Genomic DNA, 24,979 nt, shown 5'->3' with positions numbered 1-24,979 from the left:
TAACCTGAACAGTATTAATAAAAGATACATTATGTTACTACTACAGCAAATGTGGGTGACACATGCATAACAGCATAATGGTACAGTACCTACTGTCTGATTCAATACGGAAAATGTATCATTACTTACTGTCAGTTATTCATACGTATATTATGGAGTAAAAACAGTTCATTCTAACTGCAATAACCTAAGCACAGTCTCTATAGAGTTTGTACTTTCTTCATGTTTGTGTCACTTTTTCTACTACATCCCCCAAACACACACGTTACATTAATTCAGGGCTTTAAATTGGCTCTGTATAAAGTACTGAGGGTATATGAATGTGTCCTTCCTATTCATATTTTTTGTTTCTGCCTTTTACCCAATTATGCCAAGATATGCTCCTAGCTCAAAGTATCAAAAAGCCTAAAATTCTAGATTGAGACTGCTCAGAAAGCGAAGGTATATTCCATGTTACTGTGATCATCTTCTTACAGACAATTAATCAAAGTTTATTCTATAACATTATAGTATAGAATTGTTAATCTGCCTAGATGTTTCAAAGAATATTGATGCTAAACCCAATTCAAAGCACAAATACCAATATATAGTACAAATACAATGAAGTCACAATACAATACAAATTTACGTGTATACTATTGTCAATGACACCATGATAAAAATGACCTGTTTGTCAGCCTGAAAGACACTGTGAAGGTCCAGTTGATCCTGACATAACAATGGATTAAGTAAATGAGACAATTTGCAACCAAGTCTGAGAAGAGCTATAAAGGCTCATGTGTCAAAAAAATCCATTTGAAAAAATCATCATTTCAATTCAATTCAATTAATTTATTATCAAGCACACCTTTATGTGTTTGTTACATCAGACACTCAAGCTCTGTGACAGCATTGTGGTGCTTAAAAAATAGTGTAATTTTGAAGTGGAGATCATGCTTATGTGCACAAGACAAGCTACAGCAACAGTAAAGCACAATATCAACAACATTTGATTGCTATAAACCTACAGATTAGTCACTGCTCAGATAATAGACTTCTTGCACCATGCATATTCCTTAAGTAAAGCACTCTTCAGCACTCACGTGGACAAAGTAGGCAAAAACATCAGTTATAGTAGTCAGAAGTCCAAAAGAATGATCAGCTAGCCCTTCTAAAATAAATTCACCATTAGCACTAGCTAAGTGAAACATTATAACCATGACATAAATCTGTGGCTGTTTCACCATCTGAGGGGCACACAGGAACACACTAAAACATCAAAACCTGGTACTCAAAAATATGCTGCCTACATCCTAAGTGTTGTCAATGTATGTGATAAAGTGCAAGGCAGTCTTCAATGACAACTAGCACAAGGAAAATCAAACAATCAAAAAGAATGACCATAGCACAACACAAGACAGAGTAGAATAGCCTCAGCACTGCAGAAACTAACGCAAAACTTCACCTAGTTCATTAGACTTTTTTTTTCCTGCCGGCATGAAACAAATTCTCTTGCAAAAGTAATTTAAATATTAAGCTATGGAACAATGATATTTTCAAAACACGTTTAAGAATTAACATTAAAAAAGCATCTCATTTAGTAAATGTCTTAAATTTAATATTTGAACATTTTCATAACTTAAGCTCATTGTGTAAATCTCAGCAAGGTGTGACTAGTTCACCACTGCACTTTCCTTATATTACAGTACAATTTTTGCTAAATTTGGTATATAGTGCCATGGTATAATGGGTCCTTGGCTCAACAATAGGTGGCTAAGTTTAAATAAATAATCATGTCCCAAGAAGGTGCAGGTGCCAATTGGGTGCTGATGTGCATGAGTGCATTTCGCTCTGTGGTTAATGGAGGTGCTGGCTAACTGTACCACATACATGTGTGGAGGCGGATAGATCAGTTAGGTGCCTCAATGATGCCATGGAGGGAGCGGTTCCTCGTACTTGCACACAATTAAACAGCAATGGTAAAAGGAACCTGCACAGGACAGAAACAGGGAGACATAAAAGTAAAGAGAAAGAGAGAATGGGTGGTTAGAAGATGGGAGAGAAACAGGCAGGAAGGCAGAGAGAGCTGGTGCAAGCAAGCAAGAGAGAGAGAAAAAAAGAGAAGATAGACAATTGTGAGGAGAGCCCTGAGGGGAGTGTGAGGCAGATGCTCAGGGGCTGAAGGGGGCCATTCCACTTGAGCAATTCTGGGTGCTGGAGTGACTCGGTGCTCGCTCCAGTGTAAGTCTGTGGAAAGCAGTGGGAGTTGAACAGAGCAAGATAAGGCTTGGATTGGGAGCCCTATTGAGAGCCATGGACAGTAGAGACCCGGACCTGTGTAAGAAGGATGGCTGTGACTGTTGGCTGGGCTTTTAAAATCTCTGAGCACTGGTACAACTATTCTATCTTGGCGTTTCTTCCCCTTATCCTGACCAGACCTTGCAGGAGAAGACGACACCAAGATAGAACAGTTGTACCAGGACTTTAAATTTTAAAGGACTTAGATTTTAAAAGATTCCTGCCATAAGATTGTAACATCATTTTACAGATTATATACAGTATTTGATTGATTTTAACCTCAAGGATTACTTTGGCTTTTATGGATTATTCATTTATTTATGGAAGAAGCACTGCACTGTTGGACACTTTTGTTTTTCATTCTTTTAATAAAAGGACTATTTAGTTTATGCACTGACCCCTTGCTATGTGTATGTGTCCTCATTTGCCAATTGACAGTGGCTGGTTCTAAAGGATCCAAGAATGGACCAGTAGCATGGAGCCAACCCCCACCATCATGATATATGCCATGAATCCCAATTCTTTCATTATAATAGGCAGTGGCCTTTTTAGTATGAAATTTTTCGTTAGACCAAGCAATCCTGGAAGAAAGATGCTGTCAAAAGTTATTAAGCCATCCTGAGCAGCCAGGCAGAGGGATGGAGTGTGTTTGTGTGTGAGTTAATGAGTGAGAGAGATGATCAAGCACTTAAAGAACAGAACTTATGAGACTTATTCCTCAGATTAATGCCATTGGCCTTGGTATGTGGATGCTGGTGATCCTGAGGAGACCCTGGTTTTGATTGGCTCGTCTCACAGAGTTGGGCATAGTGAGCACAGATGGTTTTGCCTCTGAATACAAGTGAGCAGTGCAAGGTGGACCCAGCAGTACTAATTCAATTAATGAAATGAGTTTACAATGGATTTCATTTTTGCACAACAGCGACATCTGGTAGGAAATGGGGAGGCAGTGCCTCACTTATCCTACTGTAAGTGCCAAAATGCCACTGACAATAAGGCTTATGTATAGCTATTTATTCCTGTACTACATCTGTTTTACATTCTTTTGCATCTTTTTTCTATATATCACATATTTATCCTAGATATCAGTCAATGGCAACTCTTCATCAAATGTATTGTTTTTAATCTAAACTTAAAATTGTACATATATACTTGGGCAATAAGTGTTTAAATTAGAAGAAAAAATAAATGACATCATCTCAAAAATTGTAATTTAAAAATATTAAAAACGATAACTAAAGAAGCTGTATAATATGTATCTATTTCTCTACAAAAATACTTTTTAAATTTCAGTTTTGTTTAGACATTATTAATTGAATGACTGGCTTAAACCTAAATGCTGCTGATTACTCAAATAACATTTTTGCACACATAGTAATAACACACCCATTAAACTGATTATATACGGTTGCCTTTTCATAAATCAATTATTCCAAGCAGACAATACACTCCTAAAGCACAGTACTGAATCAGCTTTGATTAGCTGATGAGATGTCATTATCCCCTCCTCTTGAGTTTTTATTGTCGCTTCTGATAGCCAGTTTTGTTTAGAACAAAATCTGCATTTGATTGTCTTTTTCAGTATTTGTCTCATCAGCAAGTGTTACATAACGATTTCAGACTTGTATCTAAGTCTTTCAGATACTCTAGTATAGTCAAATGCAAGATTTTTAATATTTAAAAAACTGAGCGAAAAAACAGTATTGTACTTTTTAAAAATCACCAGTACTGGTATGAATTTTCTTGTGGCAGCACAGTCTGCATGCTCTGAGAACATTCCAGGGAGTGAAGCCTACCTACCACCTCAAGAACCTAAATCTGTGTTGTTGGAAGCATATTTATGACACAACAGTTCAGACAAACATTATCTATATAGAGATCCCTAAAGAACAATGACTACTATAATACGTGACAAAAAGCTATATTTCAAAAAGATGAAATATGAGGTTATCATACACCTGGCAAGAGCAAACCTGTCTTAAAGCATGTCCTACAGAATGCATTTGTTTCATGTTGCCTGTACTCTGCATGACAACTATTACTGCTACAACTAGTGAATCTAAACAGAAGTGTTAGGTAAATAACACTTTTCTGCAATCAAAAAGGATGGCAATGTAATACAATAAATTCCAATAAAGTATTGAATCATTAAAACACAAAGATGGGGGTTTAATGGAGAAAAGTCAACTGCAACTACACTTTATGATGTGCCTAAGCTAGGAAAAAGAGAAAACGAGAATTACTGTAGTAACCTTTGTATATGCCAATGAACCATTCTGTACAAAACACTCTTTAGTCCTTGTAATGGTCTTGGTATGCATCTTGAAAGGAGACTTCAGTAGTATATACAGTAGGTTTATAAGTCCATTATTGTGACATGTATGATTGATGACCCAGGCGCCACCGTGAGTGGCAGCCTTTCTAGCATGTGAATTTCCCCTTGCAATTAATAAAGTATCTATCTATCTATCTATCTATCTATCTATCTATCTATCTATCTATCTATCTATCTATCTATCTATCTATCTATCTATCTATCTAACTATCTAACTATCTAACTATCTGTACAGAGTAAAGTGAAATTCCTACTTGAATGTGCTAATCAACACGTAACCACTTCCTAACACTGTGATTATTGAGTTTTAATAATTTACTTTAAAACTTCTGTCTTCTTTACCTCAAAAATCTTAGAACACAGTTTTTAATACTATCTACTATTTGAAGACATATTACATTTTATTTAAATGATGATTACACTAATGTCCTGGGTATGATGTTAAACTGCATCCAGTCCTCCAACTTGCAGGGAAATCATGGGGGTTGTTGGCAGAATTGGTACTTTAGCCACCATAAAAAAAACTTCATGCAGCTTTGAGATGGCAGACAGGACTCCTTTCTACTCTCCGAGAGGAGTAGCTCTGCTGCAGCTGCCCATCGGAAGGCTGCTTGCATTATGAAGGGGATGGGAGAAGGCCCTTGGGAGCCTCATCTCTGTAAGAGTCAAAACCGTCGGATAGCCAATGGGGTCAGACCTGTTGGGGTTCAAAAATGGTGTGGTGCCAAGGCGTTGCCCGCTGCATTGCAGCACTCAGGTCCCAATTTGAGAGAGCCCATCCGAGTAAGCACATGGAATATCTTGTCTCTCTGGCATGATGATCACCTTTCTCTGCTGTCAGAGGAGAAAGCTTCATAAACTCAGAATTTCAGTGGTGGCACTCTGAGGTGCGCGTACCTGGGACTGGCCAGATCTCTGTAGGTGGGTACACCTTTAATTGGTCTGGTCACTCTGATGGCTGTCACACTTAAGGAGTAGCTGTTGCTGTGGCAGATCAGTTCCTTCTGATGCTGTCCGATGTCACTCCTTGTCTGTTGTCTCAGTATATGTATCTACAATGGTGAATGATGTATCATTGAGGGAGACATTTTATTTGCAACTTTGCTCTGTGGTTGATGGGTGCCCATGAGGTGACACTCCTCTCATCACAGGTGACTTCAATGTGGCCACTGGCATTGACAGGGGTGGCTGTGAGGATTGTTGGTCACCCATGGGTCTGGCATCTGTGGTGAAAGTAACACCATGTTAATGGACTTTGCAAAACGTCATGGGCTGCGGATTGCTGGATCCTGGTTCCAGCTCCCTGAGCCACATTGTTGGACTTGGTACTCCAATACTGGTGGTGAGGTGAAGGAGATCGATCACATCCTCGTGGGCAGACATTAGAGGCTCTTACAAAACTGCAGTATCTACAGAAGTGTCCAGTTTGTGAATTCTGACCACAGACTTGTTGTGGCTATCCTGAAGATCCGCCTTAGGTCCAGTATGCTACCACCTACTAGGAAAATGAGGCAGAACCAAACCAGACTCCAGGGTCAGACTGTTTCTAATGAGTTTGCATGCAGTTTGTGCGAGGAACTTATGGATTTGGGTGTGACTGCTGATCCTAATGTGATGTGGTAGACTTCCGTGACAAGACCCTGAAGGTTGCTGTAGGTTGTGCTGGTGTTCCTAGTGTTCCCAGAAGGAGGTGTTTCATCTTGCAAGGCACCGTGGATATCATCGAGAGGAGTTGCCGTGTGCGGCTTGATGGCAACTCCTGTCTGTACCGGGAACTGAGAAGGACAGCTGCAAGGGCTGTAAGGGCAGATAAGAAGGCATTTGTTTCAGAAATCTGTGAGCAATCTATGGTCTAGTGACCCACTTCCTGCTTACAGACGAATCGAAGCATCCAAATCTGTTCCTCAGAGTGTTGTAGTCAGGGTGGCTGATGGAACAGTCATTATAGATGACACTGCAGTTGTGTTCCTCTGAGCTTGTTACTTTGAACAGCTGTATAAAGCTGATCCTCTGGCTAGGACGTTGGATATCTCTATGTCCATGATTTTTGAAGCTGATCCTCCATTTAGCTGTAAACCACCCAATCTCGCTGAAATTGCACAGGTGGTGAACCAGATGAGGGTGGGGAAGGCTGCAGGGATCTATGGAATCTGGGGGTGAACTTCTCCAGGCTGTCCTCCAGGCATTGCAAGCAATCTTTGCTTCCATTTGGGAGACGGGCATCAATCCAACTGACTGGAAAAACGGGACTTGTCGTAACTATCTGGAGAGGAAAGGGTGATCGACTGGATTTTGGCAACTACAGGGGGATAACACTGCTCTCGATGCCAGGGAAGGTCCTTGCTAGGGTTATCCTCAATAGGATCTGTGATCACTTACTCGCCTACTAGCGACTGGAGCAGTTTGGTTTTATTCCTAAGAAGTCTACCATCAACTGCATCCTGGTGCTGAAGGTTCTCATGGGGCAGAAAAGTGAATATCAGCAAAGTTTCTTTGCAGTCTTTGTCGATTTTCATAAAGCGTATGACTCACTTGATCAAGCTGCCCTGATGGACATCCTGAGACTTTGCAGGATCCCCTCAAAGTTGCTGGATAACATGGTTGGCCTGTACACCAGTACTGTGAGTGTTGTGCAGAATGGAGGCAGAACCTTTTTCTCAGTTGATTCTGGGGTTCATCAGGGGTGTGTTCTTGCTCCTACTCTGTTCAATGCTTGCATGGACTAGGTGTTGGGCAGGGTTGTGGGGTCTAGTGGCTCTGGGGCATCTGTTGGTAAAAAGAGATTCACTGATCTTGATTTTGTTGACAATGCTGTGATGTTTGTGGAGTCAATGGAGGCTCTGATTAGGGCTCTCGAGAGACTGAGTGAGGAGTCTGAGTGTCAAGACTTGTGAGTGTCCTGGATAAAATCCGAAATCCAGGTCTTTAACGACCTCTTGTGCACAGCCATCAGCAGTGTGTCAGTCTACAGAAAGTGTCAACCTTGTCGAGACGTTTACTTACCTCAGCAATGACGTTCATGTCTCTGGTGACCGTTCTTATGAAGTCAGTAGATGGACTGGGAGAGCGGGTGGGTGGGTGGGGTCATGAGGTTGATGGAAAGGGGTGTGTGATGCTCCAGATATCTTTGCAAAAGGATGAAGGTCCAAATCTTTAGAGTCCTGGTGCTTTCTGTTTTGCTTTATGGTTGCGAGACATGGACGCTATCCAGTGACCTTGGGTACCACTGGTTTGACTTTGTTTTGAATGAGCAGTTGATCATGGAGTCTTGAATGACGCACATTACCTGCATTATGAGGTAGCGTCAATCATGGCACTACAGCTATGTGGCGCAATTCCCCAAAGGTGATCTGGCTCGCAGGATCCTCATTGTCAAGGACCCAAGCGGCTGGACTAGGCCAAGGGGACGTAACACCTGGCTGTGGAAGATAGATTTCCAGAGGGTGGGACTGGACCACGTGTCTGCCTGGGGGGGTTGCCAACCAGGATCCTGAGCTGTTTCGTCATGTGTTGGGTGCAGCAACGCACTGTACCAGTGCATTCTCCCCAACATGACCTGACCCAACCTAACCTGATTACACTAATCTGTATTATGGCTTTAAATTGTGAATCATTTCAGACACATTAGGTAATCATCCAGTCTAGTTAGATAAGCAATAATTATATGCATTGGTATTGTAACGAGTAATCTATGCTCTAATATACAGTATTTAATGTAATACATTGTTGTTTCCCTTCACACCCTGCTTCACTCCACAGCCCAAAAGACTGAGCCTTCGAAACACTACTTATCCTAAAAGTATGACACTCAAGCCAAATACTTCTGCCTTCATTGTTCTGACATGGCAGAGGCTGCTTACCTTATTGACCTACTTTTATGTGGGTACAACAAGTGTGTGCTAAAGGCAAGTTCATGTTAAATATTCTGAGGCAAGGTCCATGATCATATTAAACATTCTTACATTTTAAAACATCTTTCTACAACATTTTCATACACTTTGATTTTAGACTGTTATGGTCATAATTTCGATTTCTTTCAAACATATGATATACTGATGCTGAAAAGAGTGGCAAATGTTTCACTGTTTTAAGAGGTCTGTTATAAATTAAGGCATTCAAGCAGTGTGATGTGTAAATAGAGAGTCAGAGTGAGGGAGAGAGAGCCCATTCTGGTAGGCCCGTTTTGTCATGCAAGTTATTACTAAGGCATCTGTTTCGCACATCACTGGTAGTTTAAAAAAATCAGGGAGCAAGAACTAGTGAGTGCTTACGCTTTCAGCTTATTTGTGCAAAATGAGACATCCGGTGTGAAAGAAAAGACAGAAATAATTAAAAGATGAACAGAAAATAATAAAGCTGGTCAGTGGTATGGCTTATTAATATTCAAATCATATCCTCCTTTACTTTATAGCCTGAGATTGCCTGCTCTGTTGCGTCTCATTTTCTACTCAAACCTTATATATGTCCAACTTCCCTGCTTTTGTTTTTATCTAGTTTATTAGTAACAAATATAATATTATGTCTTGTGCTTCTGAACATTGACACAAGATATTTGTTTCTACAGTAGCTGAATGAATGAAGTGGTCACTGAAGTCATGTTGCATTCAGATTTAAAAGCAGGTAAAATTTTTTTCAACATATCTAAATCCTAAAGAATATTAACTTGTCTTTATTAGGTAATTCTGGAATAAAGGAAACTGCACACAAGCAGCACAAGGGCTAGTGCTGCTCCCTGACAGGTACAGTGTCCTGGCTTTAATACCTATGCTAAGTCTTCGCCTCTGTCATGTTTGCAGATTCTCTCAGTGTTTTTATCCAGTAACTGTAGTCTTCCTGCCTTATCCTAAAGATGTGTGCACCAAACAAGGTTCAACAAAAGCAGGTTAATTTAATTACCCCTTAGGCTACATAGATGCTCACTTTTTTGTTATTGGGGTAGACTAGGCAGAAAACCAGCTTCAGTTTTTTTGTCTCTCCATATATATTACATGAGGCACACTTCATGCTGAATGCTAAAGATACAATAAAACTCTAAAAGTTTATTCTAAAAGTCCACTTCTACTTAAACTTACTAAAAAAAAACTTACCATAAAAGTAGCATTAACGTAAGTGCGGACTGTAGGTCCAGATGATTCCAAGATATCTGGGGTCATGAGTGGAGTAGAAGATAGGGCCCCACCATTTTGCAGCCAGTCATTGTCTCGTAGACTTGACATCTTAAGTCTCTTCTCTGGGTCTACAGTCAGAAGACCTGTAAATCACAGATATAATGAATTGCAGTCACTATGGACTTTGCTGTACATTAACAATACACTTTATTAATCCCAATGGGAAATTCACAATATGTAAGAGTAATACTATTTTGTCTCAAATAAATAGGTGTCAAAATTAATGGCATCCCAAAAGAGTATTTAAAATAAAGCAAAGTGACATTTTTATTATAAAATTCAATGCTTTTCATTAAGTCTCCAAGAACTGTATTGCTGCCTTATGCCAATTTCTTGTTTCTCTCGAATACAAATATGAGGTCACACAGATGTGAAATCCCTTTGTTATCCATCACCATGTGTAAAACTAAAGAAAGTTTCAGTTAAAAAGAAACATGACTGTTGAACAACACAGATCAGGTAGTAGTAGATATAAAAAACACATAAACAGTTAAAAATACCACTAAGCATTGTCAAGGCAATAATCAAAAAGTTTCAGAAGTCTGAAAATAGATGGAAAGTGAGGCAAAGAAGAATCCAAGGATCAAAGTTTCAGAACAGCACAGTTTAGTAGAATCTTGGGCATATCAAGTTTCAGAATCAACTGTGATATTTGTCTTTTACCAGAGTTAAAATAATGCCTGTTATATTAAATTTCTTGCATTAACCAGGTGCAATCCTTTTCCTTTAGTGCAAATCAAGGTATATATAAAGAATATGAGATTATATTATTAAAACTGTTAGATATCACCTCCAATGTAAACAATCTCTTTGAAAGTGTTCTATGAAAGAAGCTCTGACTGAGTACAACTTACACACAGCAGTGCCTGACCTTTGCCTAGTATCATTGCAACTCCAACTGGAATCATGTGATGTGGTCAGATTATACCAAAACTAAATTCTTGGCCATATGCAACATCAAAGAGGACTACATACAAGGAAAAGTACCTAATACCCTACAGTAAAATATGGTGGTGGATCACCGAGGCTCTGGTCCTGTTTTGCTGCCAGTGGTCAAGGTACTCTTAACATCAATGCCATAATGAATTCTATTAAGTACTAGGATATTTTAGTACAAAAACCTGCCTGGCCCTGATGCTAAATATACATCAAAGTCAACACAAAAATAGCTGCTTACTTGAATCCTGTTGAAAACTTGTGATCTGAATTAAAGAGGCCTACAAACACAAACCGAAGGATCTCGGTAACGTTTTGCATGGGGGAAGCGGTGGTCCAAGATCCTGCCAAGAATGTGCTCCAACCCTATCACTTTTTTTACAGGAAGAAGCTCAGCACTGTTATCCTTTCCAGAAGCATCACCAAAAATTAACTGAAGGGATGCCAATAATTGTTGAAATAAATTGTACTGCTCAAGAAAATAATTTGTTTTTGAAAAATTGTTGCATTAAAATAAAAATATGCTTATTTTAGGCATTCATTTTTTTCTGAGTTTCATAAGGTATAACAATAATTGTTGAGTTAGCTGTTCATTGAGAATTTATTCAAAAAGTGAAATAAACAAGTAGAGATGAAAATATCTGGTTCAAAACCTGGGTTAGATTAAATGTTTGTAATGACTTTATTAGCGTGACTGCATCTAAACGTGGAGTGGTTCAATGGTCCTCTGTGAAGCCCTGACTGCAATGAAGCAATGGAGTAGGGGGAGGGGCATGGTCCCCTATGAAGCCTTGATCACGTTGAAGCAATAAGTGAGAAAGGGGTGTTCCCATGAAGTCCTGGTCACATCAAAGACATGAATGAACGTTTTCCACGTATTCACTATGGACTGTAAATCAGACATAAGCTGGTGTGTGTGGGACAAAAAGGGATTAAGAGGAAAGCTCATGTTTACTTCCAGTACTGAAAATCTCCAAATGCTAGTACCATACCATTTTTGGGGTGGTTTCAGTGCTTTTTCAGTGCCTGTGTAACCCTAGACCCTGATCGTTTGACTTTGGCCTGCCTATGCTCTAAATGTTAAAAAAAGGAAATTAAATAATTGTTTTCCTTAGATAAAGGCATCTGCCTAATAATAATAAAATGTCAAATGCAATCCAGACCCAATAAGAGAGTAATTTCACAATAGTCAGTCTTGCTGCTACAAGGACTCAGATTTATTTATTATTTATCTTCTGCCTCTTGGCCATATCTTTAGGAAATTTGATATTCACTTTCACTGTTACGCTGACGACACTCAGCGATATCTGTCTAAGCCCGATTCCACTCTTCTACCTTCTTCACTCTCTGCAGAAAGTTAAATCTCAGCTGTCTGTTAATTTTCTTAAATTAAATAGTGATAGAAGTTCTTCTGGTAGGAACTAAATCTGTTTTGGATAAATGTGATAATATTTCATTGACTACTGATAATTCTCTAATGTCTTCTTCCTCCCAGGTTAAGAGCTTAGGTGTTATTCTCAATAGTGCCTTAAAATCTGAGGCGTATATTAATAATGTTACTTGGCCTGCATATTTACATCTACATAATACTAGAAATTTATGTCCATCTCTTTCTGCTACCAGCACTGCTATTCTTGTTCATGCTCTGGTTACATCTCATATTGATTATTGTGATTCTATCCTTTCTGGTCTTCCTCACAAACTCCTTTACAAACTTCATTTGGTTCAGAATGCTGCAGCTCGTATTATTACCAGAACCCCTTCCATAGAACACATTACTCCTGTCCTTCAGCAGCTTCACTGGCTCCCTGTTAAATATCGCACTGATTTTAAGAATCTGCTTATTACTTAAAAGACCCTCCATAATTTGGCATCTCCTTATCTTTATGATCTTCACATCCTAACTCCTTCTCGTATCCTTAGATCCTCCTCCTCCTTTTATTATACCTCCTGCTTGTTTGACTACCATGAGGTTTAGCTTTCATTCAAACATGCCTGGTGCCTCTGGAACTCTTTCCCATGAGACATTCATAAAATTGACTCTTTTCCTACCTTTAAATCTCATCTTAAAACACATCTTTTTAAGCTGGCTGTCTCATAATTTAGCTGATACATTTAAATCCAATTTTATTATTGTATTTATTCTGGTTTTATTGTACTGTAATATTGTATTAATTTTATATTGTGAGTGTTGTTATTAATGTGTTCTGTAAGGTGTCCTTGTGTGCCTTGAAAGGCGCCTATAAATAAAATAAATTATTGTTATTATTATTTGAATCCAATGCAATAAAGTTCCTATAACATGGATAACAAACTAGCCATCTTCATGCTGAGAAAATCAGCAAGAAGAATAAATGAATGACAAATAAAAAAGGTAGACTAATGCTAAACAAATAAAATGCATGCAGAAACAACCTAGTAGAAATTGTGATATAAAATCACATACCCATTGTTTTATCCTGCATGAACACGTTATGCTCTCTATAAAGAAGAACAACATACGTTTACTATGTTAAATGCATTAACAAACAAAGGTGTCATAACTCATCTACATGGCACCAGGAAAGCTTAGTGCACAAGTAGCCAAAAAGGATTGTCCCAACATGGATGTCCAAGGGCATGTAAATACCGTGCTTAGAAAAAGTAATGTGATGCCTATTGTCACTCTGAGTTACAGAAATAGTGATTGTGATTTGAGTTTTTGTTGGGGGCTCAACAATCTCTAATGCATTGGTACAAAAAGGGCCTTAATAGAAGAATGGCAAGAAAGACGTCTGGGCTGGAAAAGCAGAAAAACAATATCCTTGCATGTAGAGAATTTGCAAAGAGTCATTGGGAAGACAATGCAAAGATGTGGCAGAAATTCCTGCTGTCTGATCAGAATAAAGTGGATGTTTTTGGATTCAACACTAAGCAGTATGTGTGGAGTGAATCTTACATTGCACATCAGCCAGGTAAGACCATTCCCACTGTACAATGTTCTCGCAGCAGCAGTGGCAATGTGGTTAACAGTGATAAGAAGATGAATACTGCACAGACAGATGGAGGAAAAGAAAAGAAAGGTGAACTGATCAGCACTTGTGCTTGCTTCACACACAGTTCTCAGTGTTCAGGCCACTTTAATCTCATCAGGTCATGCATCTCGTGCCATCTTTTCAGTCATTTCAAGGTCTAACAGCTGGGTAAAAAAAAAAGTACTGATCCAGCACTTCTAATAAAAATATTAGAAATTTGGGAACTTTTAGGGTTTTACATTTGCCCTATTTTTGGCAAGGGCTCTGTGGACCAGAATGCATACATCTTACATTGCATCCAGTGAATAGTGGATGACAGCCAAACCATTAAACATGTTTAATACAGGATGGTTAAATAAAATTTTAGCGGTAACAGTGAAACTTACAGTTGTTATCTTGCATACAACAATGGACTGAGGTATAAAGTAAATAAATCAGCAAAATATAGCATAACACAACATTCTCAAACCTATTTAATCCAATATAGGGTCATATGTATACAGTTGGCCTGTCTAATGCACAGGTTTGGCATCCACATTTTTGATGCAATATGGTTTTGAAATTCTTAAAAACAAATCCAGAATATTCTCGAAAAAGAACATGTGAAATCCTTGTATGAAGCATTACCCGCTAAATACGCACAAAAAACACCATGCATAGGCTCATGCTGCTGAGGCATAGCATACCCAAGATCTTGTGTTCACTTTTGTGTGCAATCATCTTTATGTTTTTATATAAGTCCTGAGCATCAATGGTTTTTGCATTTCTGCAGGGGATCATGTAACCAAATATCTGTGTATAAGGCAGGCCAACCTGTATATTTATTTATGTACTAGCCAACCCGCGGCGTAGCATACGCCACATAATTATTTATTGATGGGTGAGCACTTCCTGAACGACACAGTTGTCCAAATGGGGTGGGTTTGAGGATACGACTGTAAGTGAATGAAAAGATGTAACTCTGGAGAGAGCAACATACAATTGTCCGTGACTGAAAACTGGGTTTGGCAGATACAGGCATATCTTTTTGAAAGATTGTCCCTGTGCCTTATTAATTGTCATTGCAAAGGCCAATCTAACAGGAAATTGTCTGTGCATAAAAGTAAAAGGCAAATTTGAATCTGATGGGGTCAGGGATATCCAGGGAATAAGGACAGTTTGTGAGGTAGGAGCTGCGATAGTTTTACACTCCAGTACATTGCGGTGAATGCTGGTAACAGTCAGTAGAGTGCCATCACAGAGACTTCTTGCTGGCATGAGGTTTCTGAGAAGCATGACGACTGAACCTCTTTTATTTTTGAGTTTATGCGGAGGCATGCCAGTGGGAGTAAGACTGTTAAGAAATTCTTCGGGGAATGAAACCTGATCTGCGGGATCGTCTGTGACAATGGAGGCAATGCTGGTGAAAGTTACTTCATCGGTAGGGATAAGTTTCAGTACTTGTTCATTAAGGTGTAGTGAGTCTTCGTTGGTGACGCTTAATATAGCTCACGTACTGAGTTGTTCTGGAGTCACAGTTGAGAAACACTTTTTTAATGAGTTTTAAGCAGAGGGAAAAAAGTTAACATTTGAAACATCCTTAATGTAATAAACCACCAAGAAAAGTAACATTGCAACAATGCACGCTACGAACCGATCGCTGTAAACAGAAGTGAAAACAAAAACAAGCCCAGTGCATTCTTTAACTGCCTTCTCTGCCTTATGCGTCCAGCCCCCTCTCTCTCGTGTGCGTGTGTGTCTCTCTCTCTCTCTCTCTCGTGTGTGTATGTGTGCGTGTGTATGTGTCTCTTTCGTGTGTGTGTGTACATGTGTATGTGTCTCTCGTGTGTGCGTGCGTGTGTCTGTCTCGCGTACGTGTGTGTGTGTCTCTCTCGCGTGCGTGTGTGTGTGTGTGTGTGTCTCTCTCGCGTGTGTGTGTGTGTCTCTGTGTCTCTCTCGCGTGCGTGTGTGTGTGTGTGTCTCTCTCTCTTTCGCGCCTGTATGTGTGTGTGTGTGTGTGTGTGTGTGTGTCTCCCTCGCGCGCCTGTGTGTGTGTGTGTGTGTGTGTGTGTGTGTGTGTGTGTGTGTGTGTGTCTCCCTCACGCGCCTGTGTGTGTGTGTGTGTGTCTCCCTCACGCGCCTGTGTGTGTGTGTGTGTGTGTGTGTGTGTCTCCCTCGCGCGCCTGTGTGTGTGTGTGTGTGTGTGTGTGTGTGTGTGTGTGTGTGTGTGTGTGTGTGTGTCTCCCTCGCGCGCGTGTGTGTGTGTGTGTGTGTGTGTGTGTGTCTCCCTCGCGCGCGCGCGTGTGTGTGTGTGTGTCTCTCTCGCGCGCGTGTGTGTGTGTGTGTGTGTCTCTCTCGCGCGCACCTGTGTGTGTGTCTGTGTCTCTCTCTCGCGCGCACCTGTGTGTGTGTCTGTGTGTCTCTCTCGCACGCCTGTGTGTGTGTGTGTGTGTGTGCGTGTTTCTCTCTCTCTCTCTCTCTCTCTCTCCCCCCCTGTGCAGCGAGTGAGTGAGCGAGCGAGCGAGAGAGAGAGAGAGAGAGAGAGAGACTGAACACGTGCGGAAATCATCGGCGTGCACGGCTGCTTAGTGAATTATTGTTGGTGGGTGGGGCTCAGTGAGTTGGCGGGTGTGGCACTGCCTTGCGTGTGTCTTGCTTGCCATGGACGGTTTCTGAGAAGCATGACAACTGAACCTCTTTTAATTTTGAGTTTATGCGGAGGCATGCCAGTGGGAGTAAGACTGTTAAGAAATTCTTTGGGGAATGAAACTTGATCTGCGGGATCGTCTGTGACAATGGAGGCAATGCTGGTGAAAGTTACTTCGTCGGTAGGGATAAGTTTCAGTACTTGTTCATTACGGTGTAGCGAGTCTTCGTTGGTGACACTTAATATAGCTTGCGTACTGAGTTGTTCCGGAGTCACAGTTGAGAAGTCGATATCGCCATATAGTTGTTGAATGGGATCAGAAATAAAAGGAAAACTGTGAAGGTAATGGACGTGGGAAGAGTGTTAGAGTTGGTGGGCGGGGCTCTGATGTGCATGCCATGGTCTGCTGCTTAGTGAATTGTTGGTGGGCGGGGCTCTGAGTTGGCGGGCGTGGCTCTGTCTTGTGTGCGTCTTGCTTGCCATGGACTTAGTGAATTATATATATATATATAGATTGCTGATTTTGAAGATTGTATAACAAGTTGGTAATGCATAAAATACTACATTATATTCCATTCTCATCAGCACAGAAGAAAGAAAAAGAATTTATTTGAAGCAACTAAAAGGATAGCAGTGGTTCAGCATGCTCAATTAATAAAGGTCAACCATAATAAATGCCTGCAATATTCTAAAAGAACTTAAAATTACAAAAAGTTAAGATTACTTTAAGTAAAATGGGGATATTCTTCTTCCATGTAAGGATTCTTCCTTCTAAACTAGGTATGACTGTATCCTAGCAGTGTAGGGTACCTTATGACAAAGTTGCTCACTATGTAGTAAAGTCTCATCAGGTTTTACCCCTAACAGAGCTATTAGAGGATCAGGAATTATTTGTAACCCAATACTATTTGAGATATGAGAAAATATTTTATTCCAAACAGGACTGACCAAGGGGCATTCCCAAAACACACAGTGAAGCAGGTGCTTAACAATATCACTGACAATTAAGGTCCTCGTATTGGCTATATTTTGGACAGTGTGAGTACAGAAAGGTGTGTATTATGTATATGTGTGAGTCATGTTTTATACAGATAAAGAATGCAATTTAAGTAAGAGTTTATTTCATTCATTGCCTGAACATCTCATTGAAAGGTCTTGTCTGTGTCTGACATTATCTAGTGGCACATTCATTTTGAATCAATCATAAGCCAATCATTTACAGATACTATCTTCAATTTTATCACAAACAGAACAGTTCATTTCTTCAGCAGATAGTGAGGGAAGTTTATGAAAGCCAGCAGATTCATGTAATGTTTTTATGCAACTCAGCAGTATATGTGTGTCATTGAATGTATGATGATATATTCACTGTTTTTTTGGGTGTTGTTGATCCTGTATTACCCTCACTTTTATCGTACTATGTACACATAACAAACTTAAAATACAGAAACTTGATAGTGGATTTTTATAAAGTTACCAATTTGCACATAGTAAAAATGTTTTGATAAAAGTTGTTCAAAAGATGCAAATATATGGTCAATACACAAATTCTACAGTTCCCAATACCAAGCACATTCTATTTGTTAAATATTGTGTACCTTGTGTAAATATATGTTTAAATTTTAAGAGTGCAGTTAACAGTAGCATCTCAGTCTTCAAATGTCTCCTGCCATCTGACTGGATTTAAACATTAAAATTTTCTGTAAATTTTTTTTTTGCAATATATCACAATAACCATAAGAGAGAATGAACTCAGTACCTCTGACTAAGTCCTTAGCTTCTTCAGAAACATTCTTCCATGCTTCACCCTCCAATGAGAACTCTCCCTCTTTGATTTTGTGCATGACATCAGAAGCATATTCTGAAGTCATTCCTTTTTGTGAGCTTTGGAAAGGAACCTGCCCTGACAACATAGTATACTAAAAAAGAAAAGTAAATAATACATCTTTTATATGAGAAAATGACAACAGGTTATTTTAAAAATAATAGAAATTATACTTTTCTTTCAAAATACATGTCAAACCTAAATCACCCATATATCCCTGAATCCCTGATGGCTGTGCCATCAGCATTGTTAAATGCTGAAATACATTTTTTTTTTAAAGAATGTATTTTGAGGAAAATAAAACACCACTTAACATCTCTATATTTAAACATGAACCTAAAATGTACTAAAGATTTACATTGGCAGGAATAAAGGGTGGCCTGACTACACTTCAATGAAGGAAGAGTCATGAAATGTATTGCACTTGTTAGTCCCCCTTAAATTTTATAAGAAAAAATCTTTTAAGAATAGAGAACATATATATGGGATAACAAAGACAATTATTTGTTGGCTTTAATAATTCTTCTGAATTAGTTCTTGACCCCCTTTACACCTGGAATTAACATACATTTTTCTTAATCCTGCACAGGACCACAATAAGAAAAAACAAATGTAAATGCACTGATGATCTGATGTCTCAGACCAAATTTAAGGTGATGAGAAACAGATAGCAACTATATTTAACAAAAACAGAAAGGCAAATGCATTTTCATTCATATAAAACAGTGTTATAAGCTAATCTGACTTGAACTTTGCATAGGGATGGACACATCAGATTTCTGTCCAGATGCATTTTAATGCCAGGTGTAAACGCAATCAAGATATTTTTTCCACATACAAAACTAATGTTAATGCCAGGAGTAAAGGGGTGGGTGGTTGGGGGTAATCAGGGGCAAAATGGATTAAAATACTGCCAATAAAACATCTTTAAAGACAGTCAAGCATACTTGCAATGCTTTTTTTACAATCTTTGTTCACAGAGCTTAGAAATATTTTGCAAGATATTAAATTTCAATCACAAGGTTAGAGGAAGGCTTTCACTTTGCACTCACACCTAATTATTTTTTTTTCTGAATGACCTTGAATCATGTAACACGAGTAATAGTAGTAGGTGTAGTAATTACTGGTTGAAGCTTCAATCACATCACAGTGTGGCAAAGGCCAGGCAAGTAATGAAAATTTCAGTACAAGATAGAAAGACCTTCATGAAGCAAGGAAGCATGCATGTATTCACACTCTCTCTCTCTCTTTTCATACAAATTTGTCATTACTACCTATTATTATTATTGTTTGCAATTATAATTGATCCAAAAAAAAAAAATCACAAGATTATACTAGATTTGAATTTATTCAAGAGACTTTAAGAATGAAAAAAATTACAAAGGATTATAAGGAGGCTAGTGTGGCATGTTAATGCACCTGGTGACACTACTGTTTTATGTTCAGATCCTGTACTTAATGCTGGTTATATGGAATTTGCATGCTTTTTCTGCGTCAATGTGGGTTTTTTCCAAAAAAAACAAAAAACAAATATGCAGGTTACTTTGAATGGCCCTCTATGTATGGGTAAGTGAGGGTGTGCCTTGTGATAATGTACTGTGCAGGGTTAGTTGCTGATTTGCATCTGATGCTGCTATGACAGGGTCTGGCTATCCATAATCCACTTGTGAAATAAAGTTGTTAAGAAAAATTAACAAATGGAAATGAATACTAGCAGTCCCAATGTAAATTTAAGATTTCCTACACAGAATGTTTTAACTCTTCAACTCTTGCTTCTTCTTCATCTTTCCCTACTTCTCTGTGAGGTTGGTGTGCCTATCAACGTTATCCAAACAGATAGGTCCTGCACTTTCTCTCCAGTCAAACATTTTTCATTTGAATATTCTTTTACTTTATCCATCCCTATCTGTTTCAGCCTCCCTTGCTTCAGGCTTCCCCTGTACTTCCATTTCCATCACTCTTTTACCCACATATTCATTTTCTCTCCTCATGTCCATATTCTTCATGTAAAAAACAGCAGCAGTCCACTATGGCTGAAGTTGCATTATATAAGGTTTTTCATTCCAGAAAATATTTAAATAAATGCAATTACAATTGTGGGCAATATTGTACTAAACTAATATGCTATTAACTTTTGTGCATGGCGTATTCTTAATACTACAGTAATGCAGTTAATCCATTTTTGTATAACAGAGAAAATAAGCATATGAGCTAAGGGCTAACATAATTTTTTATACTGCATCTTAGAATATTAAAATAATAGCCAATTAATTAAAAAGTGGAGAAAATTCCATCATGAAAAAGACACAGTATTTTAATAATGTTTACATAATTATATGTACAATAAATCAATTACTGAACACTTTTTCATAGAAATATGTATACACCTACTACTACAATATTTTAGAAAACACTCAAGAATATAACAGGTGAAAGTAATGTCACTGTAAATGTATGTGGAAACACCTACCCAGATTTCAGATTAGCATGAAATTGATAAAACCACTTAAGGATAAAAATAATAAAGTAAGCATGTAAATAAAAAGTAATTTTCTGAAAACATAAAAGAATAAGTGGGTGTATGGTCTGGACTGCAAAAGCTAGGAATGAAAAGATCCTCACTTAAAGATAAAGTACTTCTCCATGACTACTATGCCAATACAGAGAATACCTGCCATTATTAAAATGTAACAGTCTGGCAACCCCAAATGAAGCATCACTACACTCTTTAATATTCAGAGAAACAAGCCCAATGAAAACTTTACTGTATTCAAGCAATTCCAAAATCATATAAGGCAAAATATTCCTGTTGCAATACACTTTACTTCCTGCTGAGCTTCAAAATTTATCTCTTCAGACTAAAATGTTTATAAGTGTCTTGGACTTCTAATTTAGGATACTACTTTTCTTGTAATTATCAGGATTACCTCATTCAGTTTTGGGGGTGGATTAAATTAGGTTGTACAGTTACCCTACAGTTTTTCTCAGTTTAATGAGATTAACTATTAAGAAATCTCATACGAAAATGAATTAATCTTATACAACAGATTTACGAGAACAAAAATTAACTTGAAGTAAACAGGACTTTTTTGGTTTTGTAACAATAATAATGTATATAGGTTACACTTCTAAGTTTATTCACATTCTTATGTAACACAAACAAATAATTACTGCACTAGAGACAAGAGAGCCACAAGAATGTGAGGTAGAAAAAAAAACATGTTTGGAAAGGAATCAAGTTAGAAGACGAGTTAGAACAGGATGTAATGCAAAAGGGAGAGCAGCCAAGATGGAGGTGTTAGATGGCGATTTTATCATGGGAGTAAATAGAGTGGCTTGATGCACAGCTAACGGAAAGAACAATGCTTATATATTAGTATACTCTTTAAAAACTGGGTTCCCACCTACAGACTCCTACATCAAGGACTGAAGAAAATGTAAGAAACTTTAAATGCTCTCAATTTTCAGTATTTTGTAAATCACTTGTCTTCTGTGTTTTACTAAATAAATAATTATGAGCACAAATTATTTGTAAAATATAAAATGCCAGCATACATTTTTTTGCAGCTCACGGGGGCACTGCCTATCTGTTGAAGCTTAATTAGAGAAAGCCAACATTCTTTGTTTCTGTATATCTACTGTCATCTCTAGCTGCTTACTTATCAGATCACATTAATTTTCTAAAAGCTGGCATGCACCAGGCTGACAAGATGACAGACATTTGCAGTAAAGCAGCTTCTGGTAAGCTTTGAGATAAGATCATTTCAAATGTAGAGTTTACACATGAGCAATGACTGTAGCTAATTTGTTTTGCTCATCCAGCATTTATAGTTGATCAGTAGTAATTTGCAAAAGCTAGGCTCTGAGATATGCATCCACTAGATATTTTATGGATTTTTTTACACAGAAACAAGCATGCATTATATTGAACCTAGCACAAATTCTGCACCACACAAAGGTAGGGCATCAAACCCCTTTCTAAACAGGTTAAAAAAAGCCATATTTGTTCACTAGCTGCCCTACTTTGTCCATTCATTTTAAAGGAAATACTAATGCAAGTACAGTAATATCTAAATGAACACAAAAATTGATACCATTAAAGGCTTACTTCATACAGCAAAATGCTGAATAAATAATTTTACATTATTTAACAAAAAAAATAATAAAACAACTAATTTAAGGTATTTTTGTTAATGCTATGACCAGTGGAATCAATTACATTCACTAATCAATATCAAATTGAAGATGAAGGCAAACAAAACAAAGCTTTTGGTTAGGTGAAGTGTGAACAGTAAGTGTAATCAACCGTTTTCAATGGAAAGATGGTTATGCTTTACTAATCAAAACTGTTTTGCTTTGTTTTACTTGATATCTTCTTCATGTTATAATTGAAATTTCACCAACTTTTCTATTATTTCATTCAGATGAAAAATAAACAGCTCTTTGCATAATGGATAACTCCACTTATAACATTTATTAAGAGCATATTACTTACTAGTATGACTCCAAGGCTCCAGAGATCACAAGCCTCATCATATCCACTTTCCCTGAACAGCTCGGGTGCAGCGTATTGTAGGGTGAAGCATGGAGTCTGCATTGGGGCATTGTCTGGGGGACGAAGTCTAGCAAAACCAAAATCTATCACCTTAATAGGGGCCTCTTCACTTATATCTGCAAACAGTAGGTTCTAGGTAAAAACAAAATAATGTGAGTAAACAAGGTCATTTAAACTACAACAGACTGCCCTTTAAGTGAATATAATATACAAATATATCAAGCTTAGAAACTAAAACTTTGAAGCAATCAAAAAATGACAACATACAAAGCCAACAATACACTTGACAGATTCTTATTCAACAGTACAACATGTAAAGTAAGGTATACCCTATAGCAAAGAGCACTTAAAATACATTTAAACATATAGAATGACATTTGGATTTTTATAAAATTGTAATTACAATGAACATTGATTACACTTCAAGTACTTTTGCTTTGCCACAAAAAATATAAAGTAAATTTGACATCACATATCAAAAGTATAAAAACAGTTTTTAGAAATGTCAGATTACAGACACATCTTTTAAAAAACTTCTAAAATAGCATATAATGTTGTAAAACACAAAGGTTTCTAATATTAAGGTGCAAGGTTGAAATCTAAATTTGCCAAACACTTGCATTTCATAAAGCTTTGACAAACCACTTTCGACTTTTATATATTTACAGAAAATATTCAACTGAAATCATTTATCATGGCTTTTCAAAACTCTCTTTGTTGTTACACTTAAAGAAGCAGTATCACATACCTTGTTGCTGTCTGTGTGTAGTTTCCATGCTCTCCTCATCTCTATATATTATTCTCTGGCTACTCTGGCTTTCCTGCCGCATTCCAAACATGTGAATTTTAGCTTAAGTGCCAATTCTAAACTGCCATGTGTAAGGGTGAGGGTAAGAATGTTCCCAAATAGGTCTTACAATGAAATGATTCCCTGTCTAGAATGCTGTCTGGATAGGCTCTCACCCGACACAACACTGAATTGAGCAGATTTGAGAATGTTATGTTAGTACTAAAGAAACCTATCTTTTGTATGTTTTTGAAATTATTAAATATATGGGATTGTTTATAAATATGTGAAATTTAAAATATTACTTAATTTTCTTCTTGGGCCAGGTCATTCATGCAAATTTGCATTCCTTTATATACACAATGCACACTGCCTGTATGTGTGTCCCGATTTTTATCCAACAAAAATTATTCTGTTCAGGGACTCTCTCTATCAAACTAATCATAGCTTCCCACTGGAAATCTCTTGACTGTCATTCTCTTTCTCTGTGTAACATTCTGGGAATCCTTTCTTTAATCTAGTCTTTCTCAAAAGTTTAGTGGTGTGGATTGGTGTGGATCAACAGATCATTTGACCACCAAAAAAATTAAATAAACAAATATATATACTGCCATAATATTTTGGTTCTACATACCTCTGGCTTGAGGTCTCTATGAACAACTCCAGCATCATGCATGAAACTGACTGCAGACACCAGCTTTCTCATGATCTGGCTGGCCTCTGCCTCACTGAAGTGCTTCTTTTTTTTAATTCGCTCCAAAAGCTCCCCTCCCTTTAGCAGCTCCATCACTAGGTAGACATGTAGCTAAGACAGAGAAAGAAAGAGAAAGATATGTAATTGCCATGTCACACTTTGTTAACTTGACTAAACATGTTAAGCTAAATACTGAGAAGACAGCATGACAACTCTTTGTGAAAATGTTTTGCATTACTTATCAACAATAATTTTATTTCCCCCATTCTAGCTTGCATTCTTATTATAGAGGCACAAATATTAAACTAGACATTGGCACCAGTCAATGAAAACTAGGAGAGCCCTGAATCAGGGTTCTGCTGTAGTTTTGTTTTCTATCATTTATATCAACATACTATTCTATGGGGATTAATTTTTGACTAACTGCCAACTCCACTTTCCTATGTATATTATACCAGTGTTTTCTTGATTATATACACTCTCACTGGTGTTCCATAACACTGTATGTGTCAGTGTTAAATGGGAAAAATACTGTAAAATCTACATGCTATACCAAATAAAAATTCTTCAATCTCACTTTAGTAATAAAGCTATACAGCATCTATATTTCTGCTTTCTGGGGAAACTGAAAAATGAACTGAAATGTGTTTTTTGATTTATTTATTAAATTGTTAGCAGCATTTACATAACAAGGACCTCAGCGGCTCATATGTCTACTTGCTAAAATCCTCTTTGTTTGCAGAGATGAAAAGGTTGTGGAGC

General features: G+C 37.9%; 1 protein-coding gene across 1 annotated transcript in view; it reads right to left on the bottom strand.

The window, feature by feature from the left end:
* Positions 1–24,979, bottom strand: part of LOC114653977 (ribosomal protein S6 kinase, polypeptide 4) — a 101,010-nt gene that overhangs the window by 5,730 nt on the left and 70,301 nt on the right. Inside the window, exons 13-16 of the mRNA XM_028804489.2 lie at positions 24,158–24,328; positions 22,677–22,868; positions 18,116–18,275; positions 9,700–9,863 (exon numbers count right to left, since the gene is read on the bottom strand). Of these exons, the coding sequence (XP_028660322.2) occupies positions 9,700–9,863; positions 18,116–18,275; positions 22,677–22,868; positions 24,158–24,328 (687 nt within the window). The remainder of the gene's footprint in view (positions 1–9,699; positions 9,864–18,115; positions 18,276–22,676; positions 22,869–24,157; positions 24,329–24,979) is intronic.

Source organism: Erpetoichthys calabaricus, chromosome 1, assembly GCF_900747795.2.
Source record: "Erpetoichthys calabaricus chromosome 1, fErpCal1.3, whole genome shotgun sequence".
Lineage (NCBI taxonomy): Eukaryota > Metazoa > Chordata > Cladistia > Polypteriformes > Polypteridae > Erpetoichthys > Erpetoichthys calabaricus.
This window is presented reverse-complemented; position numbering and strand designations above follow the sequence as displayed.